This window comes from Neolamprologus brichardi, chromosome 7 (genome assembly GCF_056152115.1).
Source record: "Neolamprologus brichardi isolate AB-2024 chromosome 7, ASM5615211v1, whole genome shotgun sequence".
In the NCBI taxonomy this organism is placed as follows: Eukaryota; Metazoa; Chordata; class Actinopteri; order Cichliformes; family Cichlidae; genus Neolamprologus; species Neolamprologus brichardi.
Window position 1 is genome coordinate 18290063 of NC_142110.1, and position 13329 is coordinate 18303391.

The window sequence follows — 13329 nt, forward strand, 5'->3', positions numbered from 1 at the left end:
TCTGACATTTATCCTTCCACATGCACATCAAGTGGCAGATTTGCAGACACGTGTCTAACCAGCCATCGTCTGGGATGTGACAGAAAAAGTTAGAGGAGGCGTAGCGCATGGCAAAGGTTTACAACATGTTTTGCAGGTATTGCTTGATACCTATGTCTTCCTGTCATCACATGTTTTTTTTTTATATTACACAGCTTCCTCATTCTGTCAAACATTGCTGATAACTCACAATGTTTATGTCTGAACTGACTCTTGCTGACACTGGCTGACTCTTGCTCTTCTATATCTCCAGACTTCTGTGCAGCTTTCGGCTGAAGTACTTGTTACAACATAAAATACCATAATACCATCCTCCAGTGCATGACTAAAGATGCTAATGAAATCATTTCTAGCTGGCAGTAACTTGCTGTAAGTATGCAGACAGATTGTTCACGCCCATGCAAAGGCATTATCCTTGTGCATATGATCGAAGGTCTCATAAATGTCTTCACAAAATAGCTGAAACAGAGAAGTAGAATAAAACCAGAACTTTGTGTACTTGACTGTCAAAAGGCTAGCATACGAGCTCACCTGTGCAGGAATAGTCATCGATCCTGATGTAGCCCGTATGGCAGATACACATAAAGGAACCGGGGGTGTTAACGCACATGGTGTTCTCCCTGCAGTAGTGCTTTCCTTCAGCGCACTCATCAATATCTGAAGAGAGGGGGGGAGAGAAAAGCAGAGAAGGGGTGAGAACAAAGCTAAATGAGATGTGGGTTGCTCACTGAGAATTCTTTCAATTGAAAACACAACTAATGAAATTACTGGCCAGATAAAAAACAAGCAGTTATGTCCCATGCTGAAGGCTGATGGTCTATTGATTACTATTATCTGGGGTGTTGTATATTACTATTACTTGTCCCTTGAACATAATCATGTGTTTTTTTCTGGACACTGGCTGAAAGAAATCATTTGTTTTTTTTCTTAGGTTTTTCTTAGTTTTGATTTTCAGCATAAAAGAAGCTCATCTACATCACTGTCAAACTTAGCCTCCTTGCTGTATTTAGGCCTTTAGTAGGCCTAAATACTTTGCACACATAGAGACACTGGGAAACAAATTTGAATTCATTAGTGGGAGACAGAGGTCAAGATGCAGAGGGTCTATAAGAGGTGGGGACTGAAACACTTAAGGCTGCAATGCTCGATTTTCAATCAGTCAAAATGAATCATTGCACATAGCGGCTTGTCTGCATTTTTCCCACTCACTCAGATGATCTCAGTGCTTTGACCACTTTTTACACAGAACCAGTCCACTGGAGAAGTTCATTTAAAAGGTGTGCACACAAACAAATACATTTTTACTCATCCTGCGTGATTAAGCCTCTGCTAAGCTGAGCAGAGATTGTCAAATAACACCGTGTACAAAAAACAATGATAATAACAGTGGGATAACAGCTGCAACGGGAGTGATGTCAATAAAGGACTGTGTATGCAGAGGCTCCACAGAGGTCTAATTGAGCAAAATGAACAGCACCTGTTAGGGCATAACTTGGCTGTCTAAGCGTTTTAGTTATTTTCTTACAATACGACCGTATTGCACTGGATTTACATTTCTTATTTGCAATATCGAACCTCTTCACACCAATGGTAAATAAGAATTGTTCTCATAAATTTGAATGAAACACGTTTCCGTGCTTTGAGGACAGGGACATGATCACACAGATGAGCATCGTGTCCGTGCTTGACTCATTCTCATGCTACTCACTCTACCTCGAACACCTTGATACAGTTTATCATTGTGCTGTGCATTTCATTACAGGGGATACATTTCACACTCATCCCTGTGCAGCCTATGGAAAAAGCAGGCTGGCAACAAGAACAGAACCCACACTCTGTCATTTTTATTTATAAAGATCTCCTCCAAAAGCTACCTCGGTATATCAGCACTCCTCAAATTTTAAAGCAACTGCCATCTAGAAAATAATTTAAGACTGTTTAAAAATATATTACAGGGAATTGTACATCTTAAATGATCCATCTTAATGGCTGACATTTAACTTCAAATATCTGCTCTGCCATCAACTCTTGGGCTCTGTGTGCCTTTGTTATGTCTGGCTATACATATTATTTGCATTTATCTTTGTTTATTCTTGTTTATTTATTGAATATATATTTGCCATTTTGCTATGTCTCTCTATTTTCTAGTCTCAAATAAAGGTTAGAGTTTTTCACTGCAACTCAAGATTGCATGATTTTTATTACCTAAGCAATTACAAAATTAAATTAAATCTTTAAAATACAGCATGTCTCAATGGGGGGTGGATCATGCTGGATATGTACTGATCCACTGATATGGAGGGGTAATGTGTTAGTGTTAAATATCAACTTTGTACTTGCATGAATGCTCCTAATGAGACAGCGGATTGTGTTCTGGGGGATCTCCTCCAAAATGTAGACCAGGGCATCACCGAGCTCCTGGACAGCCTGAGGTGCAACTTCATAATGTCCCAGATGTGAACAATTGGATTTAGGTCAGGCAAGCATGGGAACCAGTAATGCAGGGGTGGGGAACTCCAGGCCTCGAGTGCCGGTGTCCTGCAGGTTTTAGATGTGTCCTTGATCCAACACAGCTGATTCAAATGGCTAAATGACCTCCTTAATATGTCTTGAAGTTCTCCAGAGGCCTGGTGAACAACTAATCATTTGATTCAGGTGTGTTGTACCAGGGTGAGATCTAAAACCTGCAGGACACCTGCCCTCAAGGCCTGGAGTTGCCCACTGCTGCAGTAATGGGTATCAGTTCCTGCCTTCTGTATATACTCTCGTGAGCAGCGTTGGGTCCAAGGATTACATCCCAATACCTAATGGCAGTCAGGTGCTTTTGCCTAGACTGTTAAGGTCTTGGCTATGCCTCCCCAGATCATCTTAGACCCACAACCCAACTGGTCATGCTAAATGATGTTACAGGCAGCATAACATGGCTCCATGGTATGTCACACGTGCTCAGGGTGAACCTGCGTTCACCTGTGATAAGCACAGGGCACCAGTGGTGGACCTGCCAATTGTGGTATTCTATGGACCCTCTACAGCCCTGTCCAGCTCTCCTAGAGTAATAGCTTGTCTCCTGAAATCTCCTGTATCCTCCTGAGACTGTGCTGGATGACACAGCAAACCTTCTGACAATGGCACGTACTGATATGCCATCTTGGAGGATACTCTGGACTACCTGTGCAAATCTGTAGGCTCCAGGCATCACTTCATGCAGCCAGTAGTGACACTGACCCTAGCCAACTCCAAAAACGAGTTAAAAAAAAAAAACAGTCAGAAAAGATGAGGAGGGGAAAAATGTCAGCGGCCTCCACCTGTAAACCATTCCCATTTTGGGGGGTATCTTATTATTGCACCTCTAGTGCACCTTTTGTTCATCTCATTATTAAAAAAGCAGCTGAAACTGATTAACACCCCCTGGCCAGATCAGTATTACATAATTCATCATAACCAGTGCAACAGGATTATTAGGTGGGGTTTTTTTTTCTTCAAAACTGAAATGCAACAGTAGACGTGGACGTTTAATAGCATCCTCTCTAAGACTACCCCTGGGTGGAGGAGATTCCTTTAAAAAGCTGCTCAGAAGTATCACTGTGGGATTAGGACATCCAAGTCTTACTCTATCATATGGTCAGTAATACAAAGACCACTTTAGCCTTGGGCATCTGTTATTCCAAGCAGGAAAGGCTTCTTAGCGTTTGGAAGACATTTTCTCATGAGAGCAATAGCACATACTGACATAATTTAAGAAGATACATTTTTCCATAAGGAATGAAAAACAATCATTCCACTGATCCTCATTTACACACAAATGTTTGTGCGTATGGGGTAGAGTATGACGACTTGAGAGCTATTTTTGAGTTAGGTTGACTTAAAGCTGATGTTATCTTTTATGACCGCAGTCAGCCGGCTATCTTGGAAGATGACGTCCAAGCTTTTATTTGTCAGCCATTTATCTAAATAGAAAGCACTGATTCATCCATTCAGCTCTCTGGAACTCTAGCTACTCTGTCTTAGTTAGATGTGTAAACAATTATTCCCTAACATGTTACCATGACAACTTCATTAACCAATGCCGTGGTTTTGTTTTTGGCGGCTTTATGCTTCATGATAATTAATAGAAGAAACTTTGCTAGTGCAGCTTCAAGATCATAATTTATTAGATTGTCCTTTGTTTTTCCTTCTCACTCTCATGATTCCAATTTTGGATCCATATTAGCTGTTGCTAAGGCAACAGCTATTCCTGGGTTCTAAACTGCATGCCAAACCTTCAGACAGAAGATGCAAAATACTGCCAGGGTAAACAAAATAATCTAGATAATGTGACGCAATCAAATGCAATTCAGTCAAACTGAACAAACTCAGCCATGTTACATCCATCAGGGCTTTATTTCTACTGACAATACAGGTCAATTGAAAACAATTTATGAGAGACAAGTTCTATAGTTCTTGACATTACCAATTTATTATTAATTCTGTGTATTCAGTGTCTATAAGGGAGCAAAAGGATACAAAACCGCTGAATATGTTCTGTGCCAGATGCTGTAGCGAAGAGCACTTCAAATTGAATTTCAATAGATTTGCATTGGCATTCACTCAGCTTGCGTGTCCTTGGGTAGCGCACCGCCCACACCCCGCAAAATAAGAGCTCAACACCTGCCTACAACTGTCGCATTCACATTTACTTGGTGTTCTTCCTTTCACAATTCCATCAATACTTGCTGCCTTAAGCTATTCAGAGGCTTCCCAGATAAATAAAGCAAGAAGACAATCACAAACCACCTATGAAGGTGCATGCGTCCTTCACTATATGGATGGAGGCCAAACCTTTACTAGCTCTGAAAGAAAAAGGAAAACAAAGGGAAGTGATGAAGGCAGGAAGAAAATGGAAAGCAAAAGAGAAGGTGCAGATAAAAGGGCAGGTTAGTAGAAGAACTGGATTAGAAACAAAGGTACAAGAAGCTATAATGCAGAGCCGATGAGATGAGACAGATAGAGACAAAGAGCAAACGACTGAGATTGAGAAGTGAGAGAGATAAAGATGGTTGGAAGAAAAGGGCAGGTAAACCTGTAGAATAAACATACAGAGTGAGAAAGTTTTAAAAAAAAGTTGTGAAATGGTGTAGTGTGTCTTAGAGAGTGAACAATTGAGACTTTAGATGGCAGAGAAACAGAACTGGAGGGAAGGCACCAAAAGATATTAACTGAAGAGGCAGTGGAAGAAAAATTCAGTGTGTTCACTATTGCAGCAGTAACCTTGAGCACAGATCTGGTGACAGCTTCCCACTTTCTGATTGGCCGTCCATAGTGCAGCTTTGATTTAGAGCCTATTAAGTATAACCATCCATCCTGCCCCTGGTGACAGCAGTTACGTATGTTAAAACAATATGTTAGGGGGTGAGATGATGAGGGGCATAGTGTGACTACGTGGGGGAGAGAAACCGTCTCCATCTCCATTAATGCACTCCATTTTCTTGATTGGCTTGTCACATGGACATACGTGATGCACTAGGCAAAGAAGGTTGGCCAGGAGTCAGCTGCAGCCTTTATCACTGAACGGAGTGCTCGGGGTCAATCTGTTGCCACACAGCGACTGATGGCTCGAAAGTGGCTGTGCTTTCTTTTTTTTTAATCTTTGTATATTCATGCATAACAACTGAATCAATCATAGTCATATCTGAGGAGAAGGAATAGATTTGCATTATCTAGACAACAAACATATCTCCCATGCTTAGAGAAGGATGTGTCTTTTACTTCCTGCTGCCACACAATGAGATAATGTGCAAGTCACTTATTTAGGAAAATATGAACATTAAAAAGATACAAAATGTTTTTTGAGTAATATTTGTGCCAGCAAAAAGCAGCAAAATCACCCCGATTGAAGGGTATGTATATATACTGTGACAATATTTATTATGTATATTATGCATCACCAAAATTCAAAATAATGACTTAAGGATGTAAGTAATGGCTGTAAGCTGAAGCTGCAGACATGTGTAAGCATTTGGTTTCAGAGAGCTTCTTCTTTACTGTTGATCAACAATATATGATGGCTTAAAGAGAAGATGTGTTTTATACAGTCACCACAGACACAGCACTCTGGGTCTGCAGCTCAAACCTTTTGTTTGTGAGAGGAAGCCAATCAGGAAAAAAAGATGGCTTAAAAGGAGCTAAAAAAAAACAAACTTGTTTCAATAAACTAAGGGGCTGCACCAAAGCTCACTATAAGGTAAATGTGGATTATTTTGAACTGTGAATCATGCAAAGCTACTCTAGTAGAGTCTAATGTCATGATGTGAAGGTGTGTGTGAAGGGGTTGTGACTAAAGTGCACGTGGTTGATGAGAAATGCTGGGATGAGTGATTGACTTTTCAAAATGCAACTACTATCTCAGTAAAAGATGATGCCTGTGTACCCAAACTTTATATATGTTTATATAAATATAAATGCATTCCAATGCAACTTTCATTTGCATAATGATACCACAAACCTGCTTACTAAGTGCTGTTGTGTTGACATTTAAATATTCCCTCTACTGCTAAGTGATAGCACAAGCACAGTTTGTAAATAGGAAATAGCAACTTATCCCTGCTCGCTTGCATAGCATGTAGTTTTTAATAGGGACTACTGTCACAATCTGTGCTTCAAACTGCAGTATAATCAAGATGTAGGAATAGGGAGATAACAATGCTATTTCCTTTGGACATCCAACAAAGGAACCCCATTTCTGTCCCACTCCACTAGGAACTCTTTTCCTCTCCCACTCTTTCTCTTTCTTTTTTGTGTTTTTCATCTGTTCATTCCTTCCTCTAACCAGCTCACTTACTCACGCAGATGGTTTCCAATAAACAGCAGAGGAGCCAGGCTTGCCAAGATGTTGTCTGATATTTCTCAGTAGCCAGTTCCTTTCAAATGTACTACAGTGAAAAGAAAAACCGCTATAGACAACAAGCTGTCCCTGCTGGCCAATCTGTGTTCCACTCAGCAGATTACCTCCACTGTTGGCCTCGGTTGGAGAATGTTATAAAAGGCCCGTTTTAGTGCGGGGGGAGTCTCTGTGCATTGTGATGCTGCAAGTTGTATTGGAAGGTGAGCCTGGGAAAAACTACTCAAGAAACTAATTTACTCGAAATAAAGTACTTTTTTGAAACAGTGAGGTGAGGTGCTTATAAATCTGTCTGGTTTTTAACTTTTCCAATCTTTAGGGACAATTACTTGCTTTCATTTACACCCATAGGGAAATCAGAGTGAGAAGGAACAACAGTCAAATGCGTTTCTTGGAAATGGAACAAAGATGATTCGTTTCTGAGCCGGTACCTAAAGATGAACTACAGATCAGCAGAAAACTGTTTTCAGCACATTTTCAACTTGCCAATTTGGACAATCACTCCTAAACAAGCCGGCCTGAAAACACCCAAAACAAATATGCAAAACGTCACTGTCAATTTGGGTAGGAGCGGGAGCCAATTAAGAAGACGGAGTGGAGAGAATACCATTAGGAGGCAACAAGAGTATAAATCATTCTGAGAGTGCAGTTGTCTAAATATCAGACACACTGTAATCAATCACTGTAAACACTTAGAAGCCTACCTGTTTGGGAAGAGCCTCGCTGCAAGTAGAGTTGCCAGAAGGTGTGTGTGTTAGACCATGTGCTTTTGTTTTCTTGTCAGTTTATGCACACAATCTACATCATTCAACAGCAACTTAGAATTTCCACCTGGGAATAAAGATTCATCCAATTTTGCAACAATCCTTGAACCTGCAAACATCTAACAGGCTTGAAGTGCACGTAGGCATGTGTCAATAAAGTTATTTTAAACACGCACGTTACTCACTTCCATTTTGGAATGACTCAAGTGAATGTCATGGACAAAACTGCCTTGTTTGTGTGCGGCAAGCCTGAATGGGGCTTTGGTCTCCATCAGGGCTGTCATTAATCTGGGAAGTGTTTTCAACCATGCGTAAATCGATCGAGCATCATCATCATCCATCACACGTCACTCTGTGACTATTTGTAGCCTGTAGGCCAGAGGTCTGAACAATCACTAACAAAGGAGCATTAACAGCTATCAGAGCTCTCTGGAAGGCTGATCGGAAGATCATGCCTAGTTTTGAAACATGTGTTGCTGCGTACTGAGTTTTGCTTTTTTCCTGGGTTTTGCATTTCAATGCAGAGCTTTGGTTGTATCGAGAGCTACATGAGGATCTTTGTAGAATAGTTTTGATTTTATCTGGAATGGGGAACTCTAAAGTTATTCTAAGATGTGGCAGTTTATTGACTTGCTTTTAAAATATGCATACAGTACCTAGTAATTACTTAGTGGGATGCATGAAAATAGCTTGGGGTGGTTACTCAGCTTTAAAAGAGTTCCCTCTACTCTAACAGCCCCAATTTTAAATATTTTGACTCTTCACTGAAATCAAAGTAACCGTAACGCATTGATAAAAAGTAGAGCTGAGTGTGATCCCATCTGGAAAAGAACCACAGAGGAGTGATCTCCCATGTGACATTTAAAGGGCAGCGGGTGAGTTTGTTGAGATACTGTTATTTACACAGGAGGGAACTATCTCAGTGATTGTGGTACCGTCTGTTGTGGGTGACATTTCGGCAGGGTCACAGAGGTAAACACACATGACCAGTCAGGGTGTGTATATGTTTCCCTGCGTGTGCATGTGTGCCAGTCATCAAAGTGCGTGGGGGTCAGGGCCCTAGCAGGTGGGGAGCCCAAAGGCTCAGGGCTCATCCCAGCAGTGATTGGGTTTTGGAGCGGGCTGTGCTCTTCAGTCAGTGCCAATTAGCCTGCTGCCACCTTGTGACATTTAAAAGACAGCTGCAGCAATGGGATTGGTCTGCGCACAAACACAAGGTGTACTTCGACTATGTGCACACATACACACACAATCATGTCTTATGGGTGATAACACATTCTGCGTGCAAGTGGTCCAGTCCTTTTTAATCAATTATTAAAATTCTTGCTTTTGTTCTCTGCCCAACAGTCTCATTATCCTGTGGTTGCTTTATCATTTTTAAAAAATATGCATTAGGACATGTTATGTGCAATTTTGTTTTCCTTGCTGATTTTAATATTCTTAACAAAAAAAATTCAAATTAGCACAAGCTAACTGGTAACATCAACGCTTTGCTTGTCGACAGCAAACTGACTGCTACCATCTTTGAAAGGGTGAATCTGACTGAGAAACGGAGGACAATCAATCACAGGCTAGCCATGCACTAAATCATACCCTGCTTTATCATCTTTACTGTTTTGAAACAATGGAGAGCATCATTTATAAAACAAACATCATATTGTACTACATCAGATTTCAAATTATTGATGGAGACCATAAACTCATCGGGGAAATGTTTACTGCGCTCATAAATCAGTTTTGAAGTAGGTTCCTTCTCTCATAGACTTTGATACAATAGGACTTCTTTTCACAACCATTGTTGTGGGATGGCAATTAGAGAGAGTGCGCGATTAAGGTGCTTCCACAGTGACTTCACTTTGTCATTTACAGTGGGGGGAAATAGTTATTCGATTCTCTGCTGAATTTGTAAGACTTCTCGCTCGCAGATAAACGAGATGTGTTGAATTTTCATTTGTGGTTTCATTTTAATGGAGAGAGACAGAATATCAACCAGAAATCCAGAAAAGAAGCGCATCATGTAAAAGTTACCAATTGATTTGCATGTCATTGAGTGGAATAATTAGGTGATTAATAAACAAAACGTGACATAGTAATTACACCTTTGTTGTCAAGTACAGCAGTTTCTTGTAGTTGATCACAAGGTTTGTACACAGTGGTTCTCGTCTAAAATTTTATGGTACGTGGCCCAAACCGTTATCACCTCAATGTGGTGAAGTCATCCTGTACCATTAGCAGAAAAACAGCCCGAAAGCATAATGTTTCCACCTCCGTGCTTGACTGTGGGGATTATGTTTCTTGGCTCCAAATGAGCATTTCTCTTCCTCCAAACATGGCGGGTCGAGTTGACGCCAAAGGGCTTGACTGTGGTCTCATCTGCTCACAGGACTTTCTCCAAAGTCTTCTCTGTACTTGTGGAGCATAAGGAGTATGAGGACCGTGTGGGTGCTGAAAGATTTCATTCCATTACAATATAGTGTTGTTATTAACGGTGCTCTTGGTGACTGATGTCTCAACTGGCTTCAGATCATTACCCAGCTCCTCCCAAGTAGTTTTGGGCACATCCACCACCTTTCTCATGATCATCCTCACTCCATGAGGCAAGTTCTTACACTCCAGACTGAGTGCGATTGTTGTTGACTTTATATTTCTTTAATTTCCAAGTACTTGCAAATGAATGGGAGAAATTGGTTCTGTGGATGGGTGTTCTCTATACGTATAATGAGTTGAGATCCGGATTATCTGTAATTGATTGATTACTTGTAGACAATCTGTGGGAGTCCGAATTCTGTGGTTGTTGGGGATAAAATACTTTTTGACAGTCAATGAAATTTATAACCTTTATGTAATGTGTTTTTTCTGGATTTTTGTTTGTCTCTTTGCATTAAAATTAAATTACCATGAAATTTAGAAACTGTTAATTTTCCTCTCGGTATGTCCATCTTTTATATACAGTTGTTATATTTCCCCGTTTACAATTGTAATTTGTTCAAGTATGTAATTAATGTTTATGTGTTGACATGCTTGTTTTCATATATGCTGTATCCTGTGTGCATTTAAGGACCAATTCACCCAAATATCACATATAATGTATTCAAATGTTATCTTCCAGACTATTGTTTCTCTTGTTTTTTTTCTCTAGCTGTAAAGTTGTATTGTACTTAGTGTCCAAAATATCACAAGAACAAACAAACAGATAGCTAGGGGAACAACTCCACACCTATTGCCTGTGAACCTAAATCCTGGTTTATATATCTATATTATTACTATTATTACTGCTCTAATTCCACATCAGTAGTCAACATGTCCCACTCTTACAATGCATCATCCTTTTGCTCTACATCATCCTTCTAAGACAAACAATCATTATCACAGCAAATATGTAATAATGCACAGATTATAGGAGTCCCGTGCACTCCAGATTAAGTTTACTTCAATGCACAGCTGTTTTAGGAATTCGCCTCTATTTTAAATATCCGTTACATTTGATCTAAATAACAAATCCAGGCTCAAAAAACAGACAAGCCAGACACTCAGAAGCATTGAGGCAAACACGTCACTAGTTTTGTTGATTTGTTTATAATGAAACACAGACTACTGCTATTCCGATACTTCTGTAGGTTTTCCGTGTCATAAGCATTCCCAGTTAAATTCCATTCTCCAGCACCGTGCTGCAGTAGAGACAGAAATCTTAGAGGCTGATATCTTCATGGTTAGATACCTTTCATGTTGGGTGTTTTACTTTTAATTTGGATCAAATGACCCCATTACGCTTATATAGTTACCTCACTTCTTGTTGTACTATTTAACACTGGAGGTGCTTTTGTCTAAATGCAGTTCATTAAAGCATGATTAATTCAATAATGAGGCTGTGCCTGCACGTAACGCGAGTAAAGTGAGTTAATAAAACGCCACATTCTGCAATATTGTATGCACACAAAACCCCGTTGCATACTCCACTTCTTCATTTAACACAATATTGTTCCGTTTTTCACATTTCCCATATGATTGCAACAAAACAAATCAAACAGCTCTTATTTTTGCACAATTCTGACAGTGAATTTCTAAAGTAGGGCATTTCAAAAAGCAGACAACAATGGGAGATGTCTCTCTGCCTGCAGTCCTGTACAATGCTGAGATGAATAATGGCATTATCTCAACACGTTGAACTATACTGATTGTTCAATTTAGAGACAATCACACAGTCTGTCACTTCTCCACTGCTCGCCCCTCTGTCTAATTCTGTTCTAAACACATGCACGCATGTAGCAAAATAGGCCTTCAGCCTGACTGCTCTGTGAGAATAGGATGGAGAGAAAACTGGGCTCTTTTTCTGTTGGGGAACTCAGCACTCAAACACACAGACAAACACACACACATACATGCAACTTCACACACACCCACACAGACTTACACAAAGGCAGGGCTAGTATCCCCCTGAGTTTTCCCTACTGCTGTTTCTATGAAAAATTTACACAGAAGTGATCTCATCGGCTATTTTGAGCGCATCTCTGACCTAGGAATGTTTTAAAGAGCTAGTATCTGCTTCTGCTTTTAGCGATCTTTGGCGTTATGTTTGACATAACCCAAAAATATGTGTATGTGTACATATACATAAAGTCTTGAATGCTGTGTACCCATGCTTTTCTTTCTTTTATGTTTTTTTAATCTCCCTACTTTGTTCAATACAATAATTGGCTTAAAGTTTGAATTATAATCCCACCTACAAGTGTTGCTGCATTGACGCTCATTAAGAATTGAAAGCAGGTGGTTTCATTCATCTTTCTTTACATATCATTGCAGCCACAAAATGGTGCATGAACACTAAAATTCTTTTGTTGAACTGAGCATCACACACACACACACACACACACACAATCATATACTGTGTACAGAGACAGATGAAGAAAAAATCAATTGCTTTTGAGAGAACTCCATCATCATATTGAGTCAATTTCAGGTTTCTCTGTGCAGTCTTTGATGCAAAAACTAACCACAATCACGGCCATCCAATTTCATAGCAAGAGTCAGCCTGCTCTCGAGATGAATGGAGATGAATACTTGGAGCCTGAAGTGTTGATGTTGGAGGCACAGGTCTGTCTGCTTGCACTCACTTTTACGCTGGTAATGACATGGGTGGCTACATCCTTATTTCTACAAGCATGAACTGCTGAAAACGTTCAAAGAGCTTGTGTGATAAACTTGCGATCACTAAAGAGCAAAAGGAATCAAGCTGCAAACTTTTAACATGTTTTTTGAGTCTTTCAATTCACACTACTACAATACTGTTTCAGCTTAAGTGACACTGTTACGCTGGTTATCTTGTTGGATATATTTTTAGGAAAATGGGATATTTCTTGTATTTCCTTCCTAAAAACAATCACTAATTACAAATATCTGTAACTACATCTGTTGTGTAGCGAGCTAGCAGCTGCACTGTTGAATTAAGGTAAAACACCTTAAGGTAACTGTTGTTGTGATTTAGCACTAAATAAATAAAATTCAATTGAATTGAAATGAATTAAAGACCTGCTGGGATATTTACACTGCATGTGTATGCTTCCCAGATTTATTTATGTACAGTAATGCATTGTGCATCCTATAAGAACTTAATGTTGTGCTTTTATAGGTGATACTTTGTTGTTACATTGA

At 39.8% G+C, this 13329-nt stretch overlaps 1 protein-coding gene across 1 annotated transcript in view; it reads right to left on the reverse strand.

The window, feature by feature from the left end:
- The window catches only part of nell2a (neural EGFL like 2a), an 83129-nt gene that overhangs the window by 36401 nt on the left and 33399 nt on the right, over positions 1-13329 (reverse strand). The window contains exon 13 of the mRNA XM_006782520.3: positions 571-696. Coding sequence (XP_006782583.1) covers positions 571-696 — 126 coding nt within the window. The remainder of the gene's footprint in view (positions 1-570; positions 697-13329) is intronic.